The sequence below is a fragment of the Lagopus muta genome, chromosome 11 (assembly GCF_023343835.1).
Source record: "Lagopus muta isolate bLagMut1 chromosome 11, bLagMut1 primary, whole genome shotgun sequence".
Classification (NCBI taxonomy): Eukaryota; Metazoa; Chordata; class Aves; order Galliformes; family Phasianidae; genus Lagopus; species Lagopus muta.
Window position 1 is genome coordinate 4371854 of NC_064443.1, and position 24682 is coordinate 4396535.

A 24682-nucleotide genomic window follows, 5' to 3' on the forward strand; every position below is an offset into this window, starting at 1 on the left:
TCTTCTGCTAAATTTTCTGTTTTAACTGCAGTTATATCCAGCTTTGAAAAGTTTGAAATCCAGCAACTTGTTTTTATCTAATTTTCCAGGCAGATGTTGAAACCAAAATTTCTGTTTTCAGCATGCTGAGATTCACTCTAATGTTCTACTCGTTCTCCACCGTCTCTGATAGATAGATAACAGTCTGCAGAAATACATGTACATGTTTGTTACCTTTGAGAGGGAGGCTTTGAAAGCTGAGTTAAACACAGCAGCCTTGTTTTTGAGATATGTTATCCATGGTTTTTTGTTCTTTTTCTTTTCTTTTCTTTTTTTTTTTTTTTTTTTTTTACAATAATTATACTAATATTAACCTGTGACTTTTTTTGTGGAAGCAAAGCAATACCCAGGCTCTAAATATGCTTGATACTTACATACTGGTTTAAAAAAACAAAAAAAAACCACTAAAAATTTGTGACAGAAGTGAGCCAGTATTACATGAGTCGTCAGCCTGTTGTGATTAAGGGTTTTCGTATGCTTCTGTAGCTATATAGTAATGTTCATCCTACAAAGCATTCCTGGAGCCAGATTCTCTTTTTTGAATGCCGTTTTACTGAGCAATTCTTTGTAAAGAATGCTATTAAAAAGAATATAACACCAAAGCTGTACATCTGTTTCTCATTTTGGAATAAGTTTTTACTCTCAGGCCTTCCGTTTCTTTCTCCTACTATGAGATTCTCTTTTTTTTTCTTCCCCATTGGTAAACAGACAAGAGTAAAATGACAGCTAAGAAAATGTAACTGATACATATCGACTCAGAAAAGTCTTTAGGAATGCATTAATTTGTGAAGAAGTGTGTCCACACCTATTACAGTGCCATTGTGTATGGAATAATAATAATTGTAGCCCTGATTCTGTGAAATGGAGACTGAAATCAAGGCTTTGGTGTCAACAGGGGAGGGGACTTAAATGTGGTAGAGAAGGTGATGTTAAAATTTGTTGGGTCCTCCTGAGAGTAGTTTTCACAGACATAATGCATGTAAGGTTTGCTACTGTCTAATTGTCCTCTTGATCTTTGAAAAGTGGCTTGCGAGTGAGAAAAAGATGAGGGTTCTGTAATAAATCTATTGTTCCAGCTGGCCTTGCTCAGCAGAAGAATTATTACTTCTAGTTCTTTTTGTTGCTGCTTTGCAGTTTTTTCTGCTTGAGAAAATTTATCGTTACATGGTGACACATCAGTGTTATGACTGGACAGTGATACATTTATTCCCAGAAAAAAATCCTAAGGGTTTTTATTTCATTTTTGCTGTCAAAGAGTCACTACTTTGAGATCAATAATAATAAAAATAACATCTCTCAAGTGCCTGTCCTTCTGGAAAGCAGTTATTCACGTGGTAACTGGTACCAAGTGTGCTGTTAGCAGTGAAGAGAAGAATTAAAAAGCAAACTCATGCTAATCAGGAGTTTGGGCCTTTGGACTCTGCTGGGCATGATTAAGGAGGAGAAATTTTCCTTTCCACACAGCTCCAAATAGGGCGTCGATTAAGTCTGGAAATGTTTTTTTTTTTTGTTTTCTGGGGGGTTTTTTGGGTTTTTTTTTTGCTACCTGATGTCTAGACTGGCTTTATTCCTGACAACCTGCAGAGTGTGCCTGTGTGGTCTTCTGGCACATGAATTTGAGATGAGTTGTATTTTACTCTGTTCTTTTCTCCTTTTGAGGTATGTTCAGTGACGACTGGACAAACCAATGCCGTGTTACGTTCATCAGATGACAGGTGTCACTAAACTTGCGTACTAAAGGCTAGACATGGGCAGGTTAATGTTTATTCCTTCTGTGGTATTTATTGTAAAGTTTTAATCATCTGAATTCGGAAATAAAGTCCCTGAAGATGGCAGAAATGTTGTTTCAATTGCTGCCTACATTAAGACTATTTCATTACAGTGTATGCTACTTTTAATGGTGCAGCTCCTGTTCAGGTGGCACACTGAATGATGCTGCCTGGTTGTTCTTTGGCTCCCCGATAGCTTTTTCTCTGAGTCACATGGCTGGAATTTCCATTTTAAAGCTAATTAGCAGTTATTCTATTCAGCAGACCATTCCCACTGTAAAAATGTTTAACAGTAAGTACATTTTTTTAGTAAAGTTTTTCAGGCTTCTTCAGGTTCTTGCTAATACAAGAAAAATACTCTTTGTTGTCATAGGCTTAGATTTTTGAGATAGCATCTTTCCTCAACCAGACTTGTTACCTTAACCCAAGTTTGCCGTCATAATGCTATAGGAAGTCTAGAACGTGATTTAATGAAGTTTCTTTTTTGTGGGGAGGTAAAGTAAATTTTCAGATCTTTCCATAATGCAAAACTTCGGGCACGTAAAATATTCCTATATAACTTCTTAAAAACAAAACCCAAAAACCCAAAGATTGAATTCACTGGGTACAAAAATTATGCCCCTTTGACTCATAGTTTTGTGATCTTATTGATGTTTTCCTAATATGCATTTTGAAAGACACTTCATGAGAGACTTTCTAGCATCTTCTGCAGTAATTACAATACTAGGATTGAAGAAAAAAATACCAGTTGATTCATCCAAAACTCACCTTAAACATTTTAAATGTCGGTGCAGTCATGCAGCCTGCTTTATTTGAGTATGTGAGAATTCATTTACAGCTGTGGCAAGGAATGCAGAAAGGTTATGCATATTTATGTCATAAACCAGAGCAGTTTATACGGAGGACCCTGGCAGACTGAAGCAATGTACTCACTGAGGAAGCAATACCTGGAAATTTGTGCTTCAGGCTTGAGTCACGGCTCTTTGGAAATGAGGATCAAGGCATGTTTACCTGAGTAACAATAAACAAGATTGGAGGGCTATTCAATAGACATTTTTAATAGTACATAGTATGGTTGCACTCCATTTCCTGTTCCATTCTGTTTGTTTGCATATCCCAACAGTGTATGCCTTTTCTAGGTTTTACCTTTGGGGAGAGACTATTACATGCTATAATGTTTTAGAATGTGACTATGGTTTCATTTCTGTATATTGTTTTAATATGCCATTAAACCTGGCATAAAACCTTTAATATGCCTGTAACCTGGCCAACATCACTAAAAAGATGCCTCCTGAGTTCTGTATTGTGGTTCCAACAAATATCAGTAATAGCAACACGTTTGATAATGCTGCTAGCTTCACAGATTTCAGACAGGTAAGACTGTGAATGTAACCAAAGTTTTATAAGCTGTGGTGTGTATGCAGCGTTTCACAAAGAGCCAAATGCAAGAGACCTCAGCACATCTGGTATTATAGAGTTTTGGAACATGAAATAGTCATCAAAATATATATACTTACCTATACTGTAATTTCACAGTGTGTATAGTGGATAATATTAGGAGGATGCTTATCAAGTGGATACTGCAGTTTTTGAAATCTCTGCATTGCATCATGTACAGTTTGTCTTAGCGTGTTTGTCTCAGGAATATGCAAACAAAAAAATGCAGTCCCATGAAATACAGCTAAGCAATTTTTTCTGTTTATTGTTTTTTCACTTCTGGTCACATGTATTGGTCATTGCACAAATGCACAAAAAGCTATTCGAATAGAGTAAAAAGAATCTTTATAAGGAGCAGTTTCTCTAGATGTAGTACAAGAACTCAAAGTGCAGTTTTATTGTAATTTTTTTTCAGATGCGTATATCATGTTTAAGAACATGCCCAACATTTGTCACAGTTGCTTACATCTGAATTCTTACTCTTTATGGTTATTTCTATTGATTCTGTTAGTACGTTTTAGAACCTAAGTATGGAATAGGTGCTTTTGCTCTTAAGTGGACATTTTGTTTGATTGACTGAATGAGGAGCCCACTCTTTTTCACCTATATATATTGTTTATATTATATAGACATTTTTTCATATAAATATATATATATTTATATATATACTCTAATAATTCTATCAGCAAAATGTAAGTGGTTTTTTGAGACAAGCCTGAATTCCTGTAGGACTTGGGGAAGAGCTCACTGGACCTGTTTTTCTGAAGAATGCTGTTGACTGTGCAAGTTCCCACAGTTTTAAGATTATCTGAGGCCTTTAGGAGTTGTTAAATTACAAAAGAGTGAGATTGTTGAGTGTAAGTTGTAATTCTGGTTGAGATAAATGAATACATACCGAAACCATTTTCTTGTCCATCACCATTCCCTTCAATTTCTTTTCTTATTGGCTGAAGAATAAATGATTTGGGGGCCAGGAGGACAGGGATTGCCTGTTTGTTTCAAACCTTGGAATAAAGCCTACTTGGTTAGGTTGTGTATTAGAAGTGCAGTGCTTCCCGTTGTTCTTTTTCTTTCTTTTCTGGAGGAAGTGAGTTCCACCAGTTGCAGGGAACTTGTCCATCCAGCGAGAGTGGATATCTTTAAGGAATACGTTAGCTGTGCAACTTTCTGCTTCTCTCACTCTGCTTCTCTCACAAGATAATGGAGATAGAATATATATACTGTGAAAGAATGGTCATCTGCATTCTCTGCAGCAGTGTTCTGTATAAATGCGTATTTGGTGTTTTACACAGAATTGTTTTGCTAGAGCCTTACCTTTTAGTTAAGTGATACGTTGGAACAATCTTTTGCTGTGTTTTATGTAACTCAAATCCTTTCATGACGTTGGAACACAATTTTGTATTTTCTGTGTCATCTGTTTTGTTATACACTTAAAAACACCTTTAAAGCAGGAAACGTTAAACATCACGTTTCTTCCTTCTTACCTCCACTTTTCCCACACTTAGAAACTGAAGTGAAAGAAATGATCATTCTTTCTTCAGTAATTTTTACCTGTGTGCAGTGTGTATTAATCTTCCAAATGCTCAGAAAACATCTACTTTTATTCTGTGATGAAAACAAGATGATGAATCATTTATTTTAAATCCTCTTCTATTTGTCTATTCATTTGTTTTTTGACAGGTCCTCGACCAATATGAACGTGAAGGATTTAATTTCCTAGCTAAAGTTTTTAATTCCTCACATTCCTTCTTAGAAGACTTGACAGGCCTAACTTTATTACATCAAGAGACGCAGGCTGCTGAGGTAAGAAAACATGCTTTGGATATTAAAGGAAAACCAGGTGGTTATTTTCAGCTGTGCAACCATGAGTAAATGAATCATTGGTAGAATCAAGCATTAATGTTTGATTTACAGGATGATTTACATGAGCCATGTGTGTATTCCATACAGTGAGTTAGGAGGTGTCCTTTAACTGTTGTAGAACAAGAAATGCTGATGTGAGAATCTTTTCTTTTTTCCTTTAAGGGCAGATGAAGGAAGAAGAAGAAGGGCAGTATGGGATGCATTTTAACAGCCAGTTAGAAATGTGTAGCACTGTTGATAAAGTATACCAACAGTAGGTAGTCATGATAGCACAGAGCCCACTTTGAACTTATAGCCACAGCATTTATGCAAGTTGCCAGGTGGTTTTTGCTACTGGTTGTGACTGAAGATTAGACATTTTTGAAAATTAATCAGAACTTTTTAATATCAGAATTTGTGTTTATTTTGAAGAAAAGAGTTGACTTGTAGTATGTGGTGTAAGAAGATCAGTTATCATTTTAACTCGGTCTAAATTACAGTAGCTATGCTCCTTCATGGATTGCAGTGTGAGGAATACAGTGCTGTTCATTTATTCATTTAGTGACAGAAGTTGTAATGTGGAGTTAAATGCATGTTCTGCTTTTATGAGAGATATACCCTGTCTTAAAAGTTGTGATATTGAGTCTCTTCAATGAAAAAGGGTATCTGTCTTAAAGTTGCATTTAATAATATTTATAATCCTTCCTCCATCTGTGAAAGTCTATACTCCTCAACATAATTTAATTGTGGTGCAACAGTATCACATGGATGTTTCCAGAGTTGCCTTTAAAAAGTGATTATTTAGTTACTGTAGCCTGTGCAAATGCTATAACTGTTTTTTCAGCTGCAATTGGCTCAACGCTTTTACTTAATAAGGTTTGCAGGAATAATAGTGACTTGACTCCCTGTTTCATGTTTTAACCTTTTAAAATAATTGGAGCAGATGCTGGAGACATTAAACCATAAAATACTTGATGCACTCTAAAATCAGACTAGTGATGCCTACAGAAACTTAGCATATATGAGGGAGATTCAGCAAAGCAAAACAAATACTCTTTACCAGGTGCTATCCATTAGCATTAAGAGTGATTGTAGTCTGCCATACATGACTTGTAGGATGCTTAGAAGTCAGCTAATGACAGTATTAAACAGAATTATTTCTGCCCTAGTTAGTAATAAATTGTTTTGCAGGTATTAATTTTTTAATTCTGCTGCTTCATACTGCGTGCATGTGTATGTGTTTTTTTATAAAGTTTTAGCCACTCTTTACAGAATGTAGAATCTGCTGGAAGTTTATTTTGTAAAGTAACTTTGTAAAGTTCAAAGTTTATCACAAATAGATGGAATTAGAGTACTTCCAAAAATCTTTGAGTTCAGTATTGAGGTTATGTAGCGATGTCATTGCTCATAGATGGAAAGACAGAGTAGTTCTGTATAATAAAACATACTATAATTTTGTTTTCAGATAAAGTAAAAATAAAATCCTGCTAAATAGAATGATGATTCCTCAAAATCTATGAACAGTTTATACAGCTGAGTTGGAAGATTGCTAGATGACTTCTCTGGCTACTTTTGGGCTGCTCACAGCAGAAAGAATACTCTAAAATTTAGATGTTATTGATTTAAGATCAGTACTCTCTAGAACAATTTAAGATGTTCTTGATACCTGGCATTCTAATGAGTGCAACAAAAGTAATAAGCCATACTACTTAGTAGTAATCCCATAAAATGTCTTTCATGGGATACCAAGTATACTGAGAGTTTGATTAGGTGCTCTTTAACGCCAAGGTGAGGCAGGTTTCAAGAGACACGTATGGCCAACTTTGATGATTAGAGTATTGAGTGTTTGGCTGTTCTACTGTTCTGGTGAGAAATTACTTGCCTTTCTGCACTTTCATTCTTCAAAGAGATTTTGAATTGTAGTTTGGTTTCTAATAATTGAAGATTTCCTTTCTTTCTATTGAATAGAATTTCACCCAACAATAAGTTTATTCCTGTGATGCAAGAGTTCTTCTTGCAATTCGTTGTATAGAGTCACTGATTTGGATGAAATGATTTGTCGATTACATTTGGCTAATAAATTTGCATCAAACATGGAAACATACATCTCTTTATTTTTTTTTTTAAAAGGAACTCTTAAAATCTTGATTCATTAAGAGCATTTGAAGAGGTGTTTTACTCAGGCAGTTGTCAGAAGGGTTGGAACTTTTGTTACTCTTGTCCTGCGCTTCAGCAAATTGCACCTGAAGTTATATCACTGGCATTTTATTTACCTAAGCAAAGCTGCTTTCATGAAGTATGTTTATATAAATACTTTAATGTGATAATTTTTAAACTGGTCTTGAGGTGCTCAATAGAGGCCCTGGATGTGCCATGCATGTTCTGTAAGAGAGGCTGACCACATTAAGGAAAGCATTTTTGGATGATCTTAAGTTTCTATGAAAACATTACCTTCCCTACATGCTTGGTACAGACTGTGTTTGCCCAGACTGAAGCAATACAATTTGCAGTAAGATATGCAGGACTTTTCACATACTAAGTGCCTTTATAACTTGCAGTGTTCAGTTTCCTCTTCCAGTGCTGTGCTGTTGACCCAAGTATTAACAGCATATTAAAATTACTGTATACATTTTAAATGATAGGTATCTGTATAGCCATAATTCAGTGTTCAACAGGAGAAGAATCATAACGCAAATGAAGTTTTGGTTCTAATTTGGTACTAATCTCAAAATAATGGAGCACCTGTTTCTTTAACGTAAGCTGCATCAGGAAATTATAAATGTTCTGCATGGTTTCCTTAGTATTACAGTTTACTGAGTAAATATTATTAGCAAATGCTTTTATTCTGTCTTAAAATGACAGTAAATTTCAGGCTTCTGCTTTCTCCACATCTGACTTCAATTGAGGTTCCGTGGAACATTTTTTATCTTTTTATACCAGTTAGATATTTATGTATGGCTTCATTAAGAGACACTGATGACACATGTGGCTTTGAAAGCCAGAAGAAGCTGTGGGAAACTCACATCAGCACTTAGGCCTTGTTTCCACAGCATACAGTTCTTGTTGGGATCTACCTGAGCTCACTTAAGAATTGTACTCCTGTTTTCCAGGTCACTTTGTTTCCTTGCTGCAAACCTGAACTTGCAAATGTAAGAATTAATACTTTGAGGGGGAAAAAAAAACTGACAAAAACCACGAAAAGGAATGGAATAGTTGATGATTGACTCATACTGATATGTGGGTTAGCAACAGCTACATGGATTTTATTTAAACTGTGAATTACTGCCATAGTGCCAAAACATTGATAGAGTTTAAATCTCTCTCTATATAAATTTTCACCATGAGCCTTGATTAGCTGTAAAATGGGAAGTACTGCTCTGGGTGAACTCAGTCTCGTCGGTTTTCATGTAAGGGGGAGAAGGCTATGCAACAAATAGCAGTCAGTGCCTCATTTTATGAGTTGTAATAAAAATTAGCTGTAGTAATGTAGCACTGTTCAACGTGCTATGAAACTGCTGTATTATTGGTATATATAGTCTGTGTTCCTCATAATACGTGCATAGCATTTGAGCACAAATGAGCATAAACAGCATTGATCAGTGGACATTAATACTGTTGTATGTCAAGCATTTTCTATGAAGAGAGATCAAGGTTGTTTGTCTTGCTCATGTTTCCTATTTTAACATGGGAGATGGGAAATTCGAGCATGGGAAATACAGTTGCAAACATACTCTAATTTTCTTTTTTATGAATTAATTTAATTGCTCTCACCAGATCTGAACTTACAATGAGTACTCGAATTGACAAAGTAACGCTATAAGATACTAGAATATTCTTAGTTAGTAATTAATTGTAATTGAAAATGCACAAGAAATTTTTTCTGAACTGCTGTAACTAAGCTGTAAAATCTGAAGAAGTGATGGATTTGATGTCTATAGAAACTAGTAGTGCCTCTAGAAAACTCTTTATGCTTAATCACATTCTTTCCTACTGTGTTTCATAAGATAGAAGGAGATGTACCTCAGTTTTCGCCTGTAATGGTCCATCACAGTGGATTAGTGTGATTTCATTAAATTTTTCATAATTTCAACATTCTGATATCATTTCTGTGCTAGCTCCTGACGTTGCTGAGCTAGTTAGCACCAACTGTCACATGTGACAGAAGAAAACTGAAAGAGCAGTTCTTGGAGTTAACCAGTGATAGGGTATGAAGTTTGTGCAAGTACAGCGGAAGACCTGCACCATCCCAAATACTCTTTGGCTTTGGCCTAGAGGTGAAAAGTAGGTGTTACATAGGGAAAACTTTTTTCTTTGGGAACTTCTGATGCTTGACTGAGGCAGAAATGTTGTACGTCTCTGTTGCACGCTGTCTTGTTTCCATTCTCTGTTTCCATTTCACCTACCTGGTATTTTGGTGAGGAATTTTTGATGAGTGGTGACTTGCTTGCTTTGACTGCTTTGTTAGCAGCTGTAGCCAAAAAAAAAAAAAAAAAAAGAAAGGAAATCTACAAATTCAGAGATAAAATTCAACTAGATTTCTAGATTTCCTGTGGAGGTAGACTTTGGAAAGTGCTTTTGCTCCGTATTCCTAGAGATTACTTAGAGTGTTAGCATAAAGCAGTTCTGAACACCATGCCTAAAAACTGGTATGGAGTCATACCAGTGATGTGTCACTTCGAAACATCGAAGCTATGTACATGAATTTCCTTTAAATTCTCATTTGCTACATCTGGCAACTTGCAATTTGTGGGAAGTTGCACACTGAGATTGTAAAATCTTTCTTCATAATTGAATCCAGATGTTTTTGGCTTATTTGTTCTCTCCTTGTACTCTGTTTCCACTTCTCCCTGTTGAGAGGGCACTGTTACCTCACAACAGTAACCGTGTGTTTGTGAGAGATACTTAAATGACTAGGAAGAGACACTAATAACTTTAAACCTGTGATAGATCTTACACTCTATCTTCTTATTCTGCTTAAAATGGTAAAATTCTGCGTGTTGTCAGATAACAAGTATGCAAATCTCCATTTTTCTACTCATTCATTACTCTATATTTACAGCAGAGAGGCTTTAGCCAATGGCAAGCTGATGGACATGTATGTAATGTACTGTACCTAGAGCTTTCATGTTCTAGTTGCAACGATTCAGGTAGCCTTTGATTCCTGTCAGTACTTGCTATGCTAGATTTATAATGAAGACAGCAGTCCTGATGAGATTTAATGAAATTAAATGCCACTGAGGTCACACTGTTTAGTGAAGGCAGTAACGACAACATAGAAATGAAAAATGAAAACCCAGAAAGTGTCAGAGTGCTCTTTGTCTCATGATAATTGGGTTCAGAAATCCCTGGCTTTTAGTGAATAACCTTTTAAAATCTTGATAATCTGCACTAAATAGATGTTATTTTGTGCTTTTATTTAAAAAAATCACGTAACTGTGATTGGAATCTGTTTTTCTCTGTAACTGCAACACTATCTATAAACGTATGATAAAGTTCCCAGATCTCCTTCATGTGAGATCCAGCCAAATGATCTTGCATACATACAGATATGTCATGTCTTAATATGATAGTGTCTAAAAATTACTATTTATTTTTTTTCTGCTGCCATAACTCTTACTTCCTACTGTCTTGCTATAAGGAAGCCCAGAAGCCCCTCTTGAGATACAAGAGATTAAGAAATGTTCATAATTCTTGAAGTAACCTCAGAAAATTGTATCTGTTTTAAGAACACAGTTCCTCTGCTGGAATTCTAGTGAATGCAGGATAGTTACAGTGAGCAAGAAACTGAAGTACTGAGCCAGAAGCGAGTGTGTAACAGGAGAAGTAGCCACGGTCCTGTAGGTGCGGTGCTTTCAGCCTGCTTCCTTTCCCTTCTCAGGATGCTGATTTTTCTTGGCTCATGCTGTAATCAGCTTTCCTTCCTTGTGAGTATGGGAATTAGATGTTGGCAATGAAAGGAAGAGTTGCGTTTTCCAAAATATCCAGCCAGTTTTTTGCAGAGGTGGCTTTATAAAAACAACGCTTTCTTTTGGGCTAGACCTCAATTTTGAACTAGGCAATATCATTGCTAAAATAATAGTTGGCAAATTAGGATTATAATCTGTTTGGTTCCTTTTAGGGGAGTGGTGATAATTATTCCAGAAAGGTTTTTGAATTCTGTTGATTCCTTTTTCTCTACAAGAAAAATCTCCAGTAAAGAAGGGAGAAGTGGTATAATTTAGGAATTAAATATCTTCCATTCCAATATGTTTTGCTACAATGAGGGATGAATAGACTGTTGAAGATGCATTCTATTATTCTCATGCGAAGAATAAGAAATTACACAACACAGACAAACATGCTGATAAACTTTGTTTTATAATTAAGAACATAAATTATACAATGTGCATCTTAGTGCAAATGAACAGTTGCTGAGTATATGGGCCCCTCTAGGTTACTTGAGTGAAAAAAAAGAGAAAAGTTTGCTGCTAGACAAATTACTACCAGATGCAGATTTCAATAAACACAGGCTATTGTAGCCTTACCCAAAGGTGCTATGAATTTCTTGAGGCGAGTCTGCCTCTGCACTCACTAAACTGTTGAATGTTTGAATGGTAATGGAGTTACTGTATTATGTGTGAATTCACCCATCCCCCATTCTTTAATGTACTTTGTCTTGTAGGCCTTTAAATGTTGTCCTTAAGAGTATATAATCATTAACTATGTTTGCATTCTTTTGACAACCTATATATTCTCCGTGTCTCTAAGCCTTCTCTTATGACATTTGTTTTAGAGAGTTGTACAAGAGAACTTGTGCACTTCCATATATAAAAATTAATTCTACAAAATACAACTTAACATATCACATACACAAAATGCAATGCTATTCTATTATTGTCATCATCTGGTTTGACTGCAGGACCTTTCTGTATGAACAGCAGTAGCTTTTTCAGCTTTATAAGCTACTTTAAATACATCTGGAACTATTAATTCATAATAAATGAAGTTGATGATGATAATGTTAGGAGTTGTTGAAAAATGGTGCAGATTTACCACAATTTCTCTTCAATGCTAGTGATTGTTGATTCATATGACAATCAGACACAAAGTTAAGGAAGTTAAGTATCATGCATTTTAATAAGAAGCCATCAACATAAGACTTAGTCTTTTGTGGTAATCTTCTATGGAAAAATCCTTGTATACTACTTCTCAACTTAAATTTTCAGAAGTTATTAGTGTTTTCTTTTTATGAAATATGGAATAATTATATCAATGTGCTTATTTGAAGTTTTGCATCTTTACTGCTACTGTAATGCAAATATTGTTGGCTAAAGTTGACACTAATTTTGCTGAGATTTATCAAACAGACATGGATCAGTAACAGTGAATTTTAATAGCCCTTAAAATGAACATTGACCATAGCTCTTACAGTTCTGAGTTATCTTCCTATTTGGTTCTGAATACTTTCCAGATATTCACCCTTTAATGAGTGTCTCTGTGAATGCTGTTATTTCCTTTGCTTTATTCTAATTCAGGTTCTAGTAAAGTTTCTTTTTTAAAGTCTCTTTTCTTGAACACATTATAACTTGGCTTCTAGCTGATACTCACTTTCTAGCAAACTTATTTTGTATTTGTGGAGTTGGCTGGAGTCCTGGAGAGGCCACCTGATAGCTTAGTAGCGATAGCAAACAACCAATTTCATAGTTAAAACCCGGATTTGATTCCAAGGTTAGTCAGTTTGTGCCTGTGAAGATATGGATCACTTAACTGATGGTGTTTTTCCTAGCAGTGACTTCTGTTGATTGATTTAGGGGCAAATTGATGGAAGGTTCTCTCCTTGAAACTGAAAGTTATACCTGACCTGAAGAGGCACTAAAAGTATTCACAAAATATGCATTTGGATAGCATAAAGTTAAAAAGAAAAAAAAAGATATAGGATGAGTTTATTGTCCCTGTCTTTTAAACTTTGCCAGAAAAACCCATCCTAAAAATTAATGTTAATTACTGTGCTTCAATTAGCAATGAGTTGTGGCACTTCCTAGATTCTGAGTGAGCATTGGGCACTGAAGTTTTTAAATCAGGTAGACATACACGTCAGTCATTCTGTAAGCTCAGGGGACTATAAGGCTGTGCTTAACTGATATCCTGAAGCCTTTGTTTTTGAAGGTATATGTGCAGCTCTTGTCGTAGGGTATAGAATGTTGCAAAAGGATTGTTGAAAGACTCATGATTCTTTCATAGCAAATTAGGATGAGAAGTGAATCGTTCCAGTTAATGCAAAGGCAAGTATAATAAAAGTAGTCTGTTTGGAATTTAATGAATGCAGTATTATTATGGAAATAATTCTAGAGAAATATTCAGTTGCAAACGTATTAGCACTTTGTCATCTTACTGTAATGATTCTGTTTAGATACTTCTACTGTATGTGAAATGAGCGCACTGATTTTTTAAGCGCTGTCTCAAGCTTGTCTGACAATGAGTTTGATCCTCTGCTAGCTGTGAAATCATGTAGATTAATAGGAAACACAAAAAATACATAGTTAAGGAAATGATACAACCTATTACTTAAAGATGACATCTAAGATACTTATTTTGATATAACTATTGCAACAAGAAAAGTCAAAGAAATAGAGAAGGGATGCACAAATAAACTTGTAAAGGATTTAATCATTGTTTTTCAGCATCTCAAGGGATGAGGGTTAAGAGATTCAGTTTTAAAAGGCTCTGTGTTGTTGAAAAATTTATTTATCTAGTGTCTACTGAAATAGAGTGCCAACAATAGCAAATCCAAAATGAAAGTTAAAAAGAGAGAAAACCACTACTCCAAGAGAATATGAAGGCATAACAGAGCTATTTAAAATTATTATAGTGCAACAGCTGTTTTTGCTAATGTTTCTTGGTTATTAAAAAAAAAATCTTGTAAGTTCTAATTCTCTTTGTCTTTTCACTTTGAGTAACTATAGCGTATGAAGTTTGCTGTGACTCATTCTTCCCACAAATACTGTTTCTTTAAATAGCCCTTGTAAAAACATGCATTTCACATTAATTATCTTAGTTGGCAAACGTGTAGCCTTTTTTTTCTTCCTGGGTGAGTGATTTATATGTCCTAATCTGTGCATCTGCCTCTGCTACACATGGCACATACCAAACTAGTGGTAATGCGATGCTGTATGCTACCTATGATAACTGTACGTGTGTCTTGGAAGGATGGAGTTGGCTGGTAGAATATATCAATCATTAATTTCATCTCTTTCATGACAGGCAAATAACCTTATATGTAATAAATTTATATTATTGTTGATGTTGTATTTATTTTGGGGGGATGACACTCATGACATTTAGGCTTCATTTTATATTCTCAGTAACATTTATGAGTTAATGGACAAAGATGGGGCAAGTGGAAAATAAGATGTTATTTCCAGTCTCCAAAAGAAATCCTCGTTGTATGAGTTTTGCTCACTGTAAGAAATACTGTAAAGAACTGTAAAGGGAGTTAAATGATGGAAGTTCATTCATATAAAGAATTATTGTGAATCTGTTGTAGCTGTCATATGTGAGTGACTGCTGAGTACTGTATTTCAACTTTGTAGACAGTCATGGCATTATTTTAAAGAGCAGTTATGGTTGTAGGCTTTCTCACTGCTTTCATAATATTTTACATTTTCTCTGATGGCACAGTGTATATTTCATGTTCCTACAGCAGAGTTCTATACTGAATCACATATACTCATTAAGTTTGTCCAGTTGTGCTAGCATACGTTCACGGCAGCAGCACATACGGATACTGCTGTGGTCATCACCTACTCCAGCTGTCTTGCACTGCCCAAAGTGAGGAATGGAACAACTGAGAACAACCTTTGGAATGAGTCCAAACTGTGAAACTCAAGTTCACTCTTTTTAGATATGTAATGAAATGCTTAGAACATTGATTTTCCTGGACTTTCAGGTTTTGTGTGAGTTGGAGCTGGTGATTTATAAGCAATAATTGGAGGATGATGTGAGAGCTCTCAGGACAGTATTAGATATAGGTTATTGTGTTTGGAGAATTGCTAGGGATTGTTAGAGTTAGCTAGCTTACTCGTGAAAGAGAATTATTGTTTTCATGAAGACATTTATAAACTGAGTGAATATTATGACTGTTGTAAGTTTTGCTTTCAAATAAGTGTGATTTTTACCAGCTTTAGCAAAAAGTCTACTATTCTTCATTCTGATTATAAAGTGAGATTTTGATTCTCTCCTATTTGAGAGGAAAACAAAGAACTTACATGGTGGAGAAAATTGCTCAGAGTAGACTGCCTATTTAAAAGGATAATTTTAATGTGAAGGGATAAGGTAAGTTAGCAAAACAGTACCCAGAAAGTTACAATCTGATTCCAGTATCAAAAACACTTTCACTGTCTAGATCTTCATTGTATTTTCTTTTTTTTCTTAATTTTGGGTGGGGCTCTGTTTAGCTAATCTGTTTCAGAAAGAGTATCAAGAGTACTCTGATTTCATATTTAATATGAGATCTGATTAATACTTCAGGCATGCAAGAGAGCTATAACATTAATACCGTTGCTACTATAGTGAGATGCTATTACAGACATCACAGGACTTGTTATACTAGGAAACATGATTACTTTGGATTAAAGAAGTTGGCAAAGTCTGGAAGGATTTTATAGATGTTGATGGTTTTAGTTGTACGTAGTTTTACTATTTTGTTCAAAACATTTAGATCTAGAATTAGGGAAGCATAATAAATGAATGAAATATGAAATGAATCAGTGGATTTGACAGTCTTTAGCTGATGTTGAGCCGGTGATGAATTTTACTGTGGTATTCCTTAAGCCTTCAAATTACTAGGTACTTAAGGAAAGTAATAAATTAAGCACTTACATGGAGAAACCAGCATTCTTTATAACTGGAATGATTTGTCTGATAAGACACAAAGAAATGCTAGGGGGCATTTAGACTGAATATCAGTAGGAATTTCTTCATGGAGAGAATGGTCAAGCATTCGAACGGGCTGTGAAGGAAGGAGATGGAGTCCCCATTGCTGGAGGTGTTCAAGGGACATGTGGACGTGGCACTAAGGGACGTGGCTGCGTGGTGGACTTGGCAGTGCTTGGTTGATGGTTGGACATGGTAATCTTAGAGGTCTTTTCTAACCTAGATGATTCTACGATTCTGTGACACGCATGAGAATTTAAACATATATCTTAAAGGATTTGTTGTTCCAATGCGTGTGAGTGAGAAGCTCTCCTTCCTGGACAAGGTGTCTGTGGTCTGATTCTTGAAGGGAGAAGATGGAGAGAGCAGTCAGGAAGCACAGTTATGAGAGACAGTGTCAGTGCTACGTGTGTCTAAGCAAGGCAAGCATTGAGTGCCCTTGAAAACCCTGTCCTGGGGACAGAGAAAGGAATTGGCAGCTGTTGCAGTTTGGAGGGAGTCTGGAGCTTGTTGAAATGCTAGGTAAGCCAATTGAGTTAGCTATAAATGTTCTGCAATTAAGAGGGTACAAAGAGTATTGAACGTAGTTTTCAAACACAAGGCAAAAAGAAAGTGGGAAAATATGAGTTTAGAAACAAAAGGACTGAATGTTGGCATTTTTCTGCAGCATCTCCAAAATTTAGTCAGTGTTAGTGTAACTGGAAGGGACAATAAGCAGAAATTCCAAACAGCACTGTGGTGTGTTGAATTGCTTCAAGGTCCCTTTTTTATGTGAATTAAGCATTCCATGTATGCATATCCTGTCAATTTGATCACTCCATTAATCTCAGCTGTATAAAATTGGCTGTATTTTAAAACTGCTTTATTACCAGAGCTTAGAAACTGGTGTGACATACAGTAACTTGCTGCAGAAAGTGGCATCCCATTCCATTATATGAAGTCTGTAATACTGTGGAGATGTTACAAAACAATTTTTAACATCTGGTTAATTTCAGAATATTCATTGGGATCTTGGATTTAGTCAAGCAGTCATCATTTGCTTGTTACCATGATGCAGAATTAGTGTTTCATGTCTTAATGTCAGTGTTAAGTAAGTTTAAATGAGAAACAAGCAGTAACCAATGATGAAAGGGTTTTCAATTTTGAAATAGTCTTGCTCCTTTTGTCACAGGCTGGACTAGAAAAGCAAAATATTTAATGACTGAAATTGTTCTTCAGTTTCAGTTGATATTTGCTCTGTAATGTGAATCAGGAATTTACTTCTGTAAAAATATTACTAAATCCCTTTTCCTTTGAGCTATAGACCTGGATTAAATCCTGTATGTGATTGGATTTCAGCAAATTGTAAAAGTCCTTTCTCAGTCCTTTCTAATTTTGCACTTAGGATAAAACTACATCAAAAGCCAGAGTAGATTTCTCATATAACTATTACATCATCAGGTTGGGTTTTTTTTCCCCTTTACATAGGGTCTCATTACTAAATTAAGCTTTCAGCATTAATAAAATGTTGCCCTGCAGAATAAAGCCTATAATTTTTCTTATATGTTATCTTCTGTTCCTTTTGAAGTATTCAGTTTTATGGCATTGAAGTGCTTTGCGGGATAGAAGAGAGAATTAAAAAAAAGGAATCTGGGTGCATGTTGTAGAATTTCTTAGGGTGACATGCTTAACGTATTCTGGAGTGTTTGATAGTGATGTATCAACTCCTGTTTACAGTAGCCTATATGTGGGTGGTTTTTTTAATGTTATGAACAGATAGTGTACTCCCTGTCATCGTCTGCCCAAGTGACTGTTTTCAGAAGTCTACTACAGTCTGTGGTGTAATACATTTGGGACACACCAGTGCATTGTGGTTTTTTTGTACTGACAGTAAGTAGGAAGAGGAGCATGGAGAGGATCATTCTGAACTACATGAGCACTGTTCAAAGTGAACCAACCAACCCAGCTGACTGGCCCGGTCCACTTTGGCATTGTAACTTTGAGAGTAAAGAAGCATATGCAGAGCCAGCCATGTGGAGAACGTTTTCTGGAATGAAATTTTGTATACTCACCAGCAGAACCTACATTCCATATTGCATTGGAATACATTAACTTTTCATTTTTTGCTTCATTCAATATGGGATATTGTGCACTGAAAATGTTAAAGACAGTCTGTTTTGTTTATATTTATCCAGAGATGGAGGCGTAGAAATTGTCTCTTGCCAATGTTATGTACTAGTGGCAAGTAGGAAAAGTTCTGTTAGCCCACAAGGAACAACAGCTGGAATTTATCTTGTCTTGCAAGCTTTCAGCTAATTTTTCTTAGAGTGTCCCACCCAAAGGTATTTTTTGAACTGTTTGGGCTGAACTCTTTTTCTCTTTCTTGTGCCTATATTGACAGTCACAGATGTTGTTACTATGCAAGCCACTGTTATTATTATTTTCCGTAAATACTTTCTGAGTTCCCTTTAACTGTGACAGTTTTGTTGCTGTTGGGTGGTGGAGCTATTTCATTCAGGGCAACAAGTGTTTTCTTTTAAGTATGCAGAGCGTCTCATCCTTGTGTTGTGTTTTTCCAGTGCACTTTAAAATGCCAAAGTCCTATTCCAATACAGTTTTGTAGAAGCCTTCCATTTCAGTTATTATGTTTTAAATTTGCTCAGTATTGCTTTTAGTTTTTCAAGATGTGTCATCGCTGTCATTTTAGTGGTGAAATTCTACTTTCTCATTCATTTACTTTAATCCCATGTGTTGCTAACTGACTGGCTCATAACACTTTTTCTCGTGTCCTGTCATACATAATTTCTCTATTTGGTTTACACTTCCCAGCATTGTCTTCACATTTCTGCTTTATATCATCTGTATGTTTTATTTTAAGTTAAGTTTTAAGTGTTTTATTTTAAGTTTTATTTTAAGCATGATTTGAAAATAAAAGTTAACCTTTTCAGCTTCCAGATTTACAAAACTGCTTGATGTACTTTATGGTAAACTCTGAAAAAAACAGTTGTAGACTTGTGTTGTTTGCTATTGTAATGTAGTGTGTTGACACAGGAATACTTCTCAATGGCAGATTTGATTCTCTGTCAGAATCACATACAGAAAACTTGTTCCAATTCTGTTTATGTCCACAAAAGTTTTGCGTTTCAACATCTGCTTTATTAATTACATGAATTGCATTAGTAGTTACTGTGAAGCTGTTGACTGGTTTATCTTTATGTTTATTTCTATTTTAAATTTTGCTTTCTGAAGACCAATACTTAAGGTTAGGATCGATTACTACGTTTGGTATTTCATGTATTTTCTTGATCTGCTGTGTTTGGGTTGCCAGGTATGCTATTTTCTGGATTCACAGCAAACTTACCTTGCCTCATCTTTTTTGCAAACTTACCTTGCCTCATCTTTTTTTTTTTTTTCTTTAGCCTATAAAGCCAATTTAGAGGTCTGTAACACAGATTGATTTCCCTTTCTTCCTGTACAAACATGTATCTTCCAATAATTATATTCCCATTGAGCAATCAGAAATTGCAGGTACCTGTTTTTCATGTTTGTTAAGTGTCAGGTTTAACTTAACCAGTCATTTTGGAGAAGTGTTTGTCAAGCCCCTTGCCCCATGTCAGCAACCTTCCTCACCTGTGCAACAGCTTGTGCCTAGAGTATTATTCTAATACCTGTTGCTAAGACATGTTACTTCATAGGTTCAAACTTCAAATTTACATTTTAAAGACTAATGTTCATAGAGAAAAAGCTTGAAGAAGCTTTCTTCTTTTTGCTTGTTTGTTTAATTAGCCTTCTCTTGGTTCTCCCTGCCAGAGACTAGTTTTTGATGTAGTGTAATTTCATGGGTTTCTAGAGGAAAAGGAGTGCTATATGTGTAAAGATGTGCTGCCCCAGATGCAGAGCAACCTCTGTCTTTTCCTTTAGATATTATGTATGCATGGTCAAAAATACTCTGCCCTCAAATTTGGGCTAGTATTTGGCTCCAACATGGGGCAGTCCTTCCATTTTGGCTCATACATTTTCTTTTAGGCTTTTCTAGTAGAGTTCTCAATACTTTTTATTAGATTTTTTAAAATTGTGTTATTTTTTATGTCTCTTATAAATAATGATATAATTTCTCCAGAATCCTGGAAAAAGAGAGCACTTGAAAAAGCAGGATTCAATCTGTTGTGTTGTTCTTACATGTCCTTTTGTATTGAAGCTGTTGTTGGCCTGGTGGGTCACATTTAGTTCATTTAAGAGCCTGAGTACTCTGAATCTCCTAAGTAGAATTCTCACGTATAAGCATACGTGCAGCATACTTCCATACGTACAAGAAGGAAAGAGGAGCCCCTTCTGTTACTGAATGTTCACGTGTTCAGCTGAGATCTCCGTGCATCTTTGTTTACCGAACAGAATAGCCAAGTAAGTGGAGTACCAGAGAGAAGTTTGTCAGTGTTGTTCTCACCATTCATTTAAGCACATTTTAAGACTAGCTTTTATCTCTGGCAAGTGAGGGTCTATTCACAGAAGAATACTGGAAGTTCTTGGAATTACAAAGATGCCGAGTTGCTAGCCAAATTTTCCCTGGCTGAGCAGTGACAAAAGCTGCCAGATGACCTGAGTTTTATGTGCTGATTTTTTTTCTGTTGAGAACTACTGTTCTCTCTGAGATCATCAATACCGGCATTCAACATTGGGATAGAATTGCTGTTTCCAGAGTTAGAATGTGAATTTACAGTTACAGAACAGCAATCAGATCATAGCTGAAGTCGTTCTCCATGAAATTTTGTAATTAAATAAAATCCCAGTATATTAGTAATTTTAGCAGAATGTTCTAATCCAAAATGAAAATCAGATGTTCTTCATGGAAATAAGGAAGTCCAGACAATGGGCATTGTATTTAGGTTAGAAGACTTGTGGTCTGTATTTTTTTTAATTTTCATTGTTTATGTTTGAGGCAAGTTTTTGCTCAGTTTAAGGAAAAAAAGCATTAATTTAAAATCTTTTTTTTTTAATTGTATCTGAAAATATTTCTCTTGAGTTGTATAAAAAATCAGATCCTCTGGAAGTTCATTGCCCTTATGAATGGAGGCCTGGTGAGTGTGGAATTTTTATGACTCCCTTAAAAAACAATTGCGAGCATTCCACAAATAAACAATACAGTGATTTGAGACAACATTTCAATGTTTATTTTACAATAATTTGTTCTCCAGTGTTTATTTCAGTATGGTATTTCGTAACTTCTAATTATACTAAGATTTCTTTTGTAGCAGTAGAGAGAGAGTAGGACTTTGGACCACGAGTAAATGCAGTTCCAACAACAACTGCAGATGTGGGACCGAGTGTGCTATTGGTTCAGAAGGTTCTGGAAGGAGAGCCAAAATAGTCGTGTTGCACAGGCCAGCTGCTTTCTACTACTCTGTGCATTTTGCAGTTATTTTAGCTAGTTTAATTCTTTGTTTCTCTCAATTAGTGTTTTTGGTTTTTTTTTCTGTATTTTTCGTTAATAATTTTTTTTCCTCTCTTCTTTCTGGGTTGTTTTTGATAAATAGTTAACTGTAGTAGAAGTTATGTCAGTATTGGCTTTTCCAGCTCCTGCAAGTTATAGTTAATATTTTACTGGCAAAATTAACCAGTGCTGTTAGTGTGACAGAAGCAGTTCTCGGAGCAGTAGAAATCATAACATTGTTGATACTGCAGAAGAGTTTTATTTGAAAAGCTTGGAGAGGCAGGGAAGTCAACATCATTGGGTTGTTCATTGCCCAAGAGATAGCAGTCATGTGCCTATGAAAGCTCTCCTTGTTGCTTTTGGACAGGATTTACCTTCTACTGCACAATCTGCAAACAATCCAAGAGATTCCATTATCACCAGAAGTTCCGTTTGAATCCAGAACGTGTTCAGCTGCTGCAATATTTTTTCTGATTCATATCAATAACATTAAACTAACCCTGATTGAGCTCCCAGGGAAAATTACAGCATTTAGAAATGAGAAGATGTTATGCAGCCAGTATGAACCTGTTGCCTTGGGTTTTAGACAGACACCTCAGCCTTAGTTTCCTCTCTTTTGTCAAACTTATGTATCACTTATGTTCACAGCTCCTTTAAACTGTCAGGGGGGAGAACTACAGAAAAGTTGCTGCTCTGTGTGTGCAAGTGGACGTTGTTCAGTAGCTGGGAGCAGGAGATGGGTTAACAAAGATAACCAAAGCCTTCTGTATTGCCATATGAACAACAGAACTGGAAGGCGTAACTGTGGGGATCAACACAGCAGAGACTTATATTGATCTGATTTGCAGGATCTTTTTCATTTAAGAGAGGCTGGCAGACTTTCAGAGGTTACTCCTGTCAGAAAATCATAAAGTGGGAGAATACAAATCAAAGATACAGTGATCTACTTCCAACTAAAACTGTCTTAATTAAGAAAGTGCAAGAAGTCAGTCTGTTGAAAACCAGATCACCTTGTGGTTTTGCAGAACAGCACAGGCATAGCATCAGAACACAGCAGTGACAGCTTATGGTCTGCTGGTTGATGCTCACGGACTAAGGAAGGGAACAGGATGCTCTGAAGCAGTTTTACACTGCAGACTCTGGGATTTCCACAGTGCCTTATTTTCTTGTCTGAATCAGTATTCTTGACTCATAACTATGGTAGAGTAATTTACATCCCCACCCCTGGAGACTTTCAGTGCAAGGCTGGATAAGGCCCCAGGCAACCTGATCTAGCTGTGCTGCCCTTGTTCTTTGCAGGGGAGTTGGGCTAGGTGGCCTTCAGAGATTCCTTCCATCTGTAAGGATTCTATGATTCTATGATATCATGGTTCAGCACTGGCTTGGCCTCAGCATCAACATGAAAGAAGCATGTGTAAGCTTCAAATATATGAACAGGGTTCTCAGCTGAATGTTGTTAGGTAGTAAAAATGTTGCTGGTTTTGTGTGACTTCAGGCTTGATTGGATTGTGTGATTTCTAGTTAATTAACAAATATGACAAATTTTCTTTCAACAGCATAAAAAGTCTTTGTGGAAGGTATGAATTTTTATTAAAGAGGATCTGTCAAATCATCTTCTGTGTTTAATTCTGCACTCTGGTGTTGGTATGAAACTCATAGAAGCAGAAAAAATGCCATTTAAAAAATCTCTTCCTGCTATGTTGCTGTGTAAGAAAGTGATATTTCTTAGTTACTGAAGGATAGTTTTAGTTGTAGGGATTTAGAAATACTCAGCAACTCGCTGGCTCTGAATGCACTCAATCTTGGGTGATACCGGCCTACTCACAGAATCATAGAATCACAAGGTTGGAAACGACCTATAAGATCATCTAGATGAAATGAAAGGCCCTCAGCAGCCGTGTGGAAAGTGGCCTGTTCAGACAGCCAGTGACAAGTCTGTGATGATGAACATCCCTTTAGAGCGGGGCTTATGCAAAGTAGGAAATCTCACATCCTCTCTGCTGACTGGAAGATGAGTCTGGGAAAGCTGATGTTACTAGTGTGTCAGCAGTTCCAGTGAATTAAAGAAGATCAAATTGAAACATGAATGTCATCTATAGTACTAGTGCAATAATGAAACTGTGTTTAAGCCAGAAACTTTTCAGGTTGCTTTTACAGCAGCTCTAGCTTGCTCAGCAGTGTCTATACATCTGAAATAATTTGTAATTCATTTTGCAAACTCCTTTAAAATTTCATTATGAGACTGCCCAATTAATTCCCCAAATCGTAGATTCATAAAATCACGGTTGGAAAAGACCTCCAAGGTCATCTAGTTCAACTGTCCACCTACTACCAATATTTCCACACTAAGCCATGTCCCTCAGTGCAACATCTGAGTGTTTCTTAAACACCCCCAGTGTCAGTGTCTCAACCAGCTTCCTGGGCAGCCCGTTCCAGCACCCAGGGAGTGCAGGATAATGAATTATGATAGAAATAAATAGTGACAAATAGATTTCATGCCAGTAAACAGATTAGTTGATATGTGAATTATCACAGAGGAAGCAACACATTTGTATTGTATTTTCCTCAAAATTCTTTGCAATATGAAATGAACATGCAACCTCTTACATAATTAGCAGTTGTTTACTAAGGGGAATTTTGATACTTTCATGTTGTTCTAGCTTTTGATCAAAATTTGCCTGCTCTGCCTTGTTCATTTCTGGCCATGTGGATTAAAAGGTTCTCTTAATCTTAAATACAGATTATAACTCATTCTTTTTGAGTGCGCTGCCATAAAATTGTGGCATCTTTCCAGATTTCTTTTATTAAAGCTTTCTTTATTATGGCTTTTTTGGCCATTAGATGGTTGTTATGTGCAATGGGTACTTGATTATAATTTGCTGAAACTGGGAATCAGTTACAACCGTAATCCAGTTCTGTAATTAAAAGAGAACATGTTTATACCTGCTAGGATCTTCTGGGAGCTACTTTGGGAGAGGAAAAACCAAATAGTTGAAAGACAACAACTTATGCTAATGAAACATTTAGGCTTTTTCATCTGTCTGTATTTTGTGCAGTGTTGTGGAAGTGTGACTGTTGGCATCATAATTAATTTGGAACCAAAATCTGTGTTTGTGACAGAGATAAGGTGACAGTTGCATTTGTCATAAGCCTCACATAGTTTGTTTTTCTTTTGGATTTGGTCTGGAATTGGCATTTCTAGCACTAAAGGAGTGATTGGGGCAGTCCTTGAATTTAATCCAGGTTTTGTTTCTGCTCTTTTCTGCTTTTGTCAAGT

General features: G+C 36.0%; 1 protein-coding gene across 6 annotated transcripts in view; it reads left to right on the plus strand.

Moving 5' to 3' along the window:
- ATG7 (autophagy related 7) overlaps window positions 1-24682 on the plus strand; it is a 96445-nt gene that overhangs the window by 32187 nt on the left and 39576 nt on the right. For 3 of the 6 annotated variants that reach the window (XM_048957852.1, XM_048957853.1, XM_048957862.1), the window contains 2 exons: window positions 4926-5048; window positions 8198-8321. In XM_048957852.1, coding sequence (XP_048813809.1) covers window positions 4926-5048; window positions 8198-8311 — 237 coding nt within the window. In that variant the 3' untranslated portion in view covers window positions 8312-8321. Of the gene's footprint in view, window positions 1-4925; window positions 5049-5270; window positions 7140-8197; window positions 8322-24682 lie in introns of those variants that run through there. The other 3 variants (XM_048957854.1, XM_048957858.1, XM_048957857.1) reach the window with 3 other exon arrangements.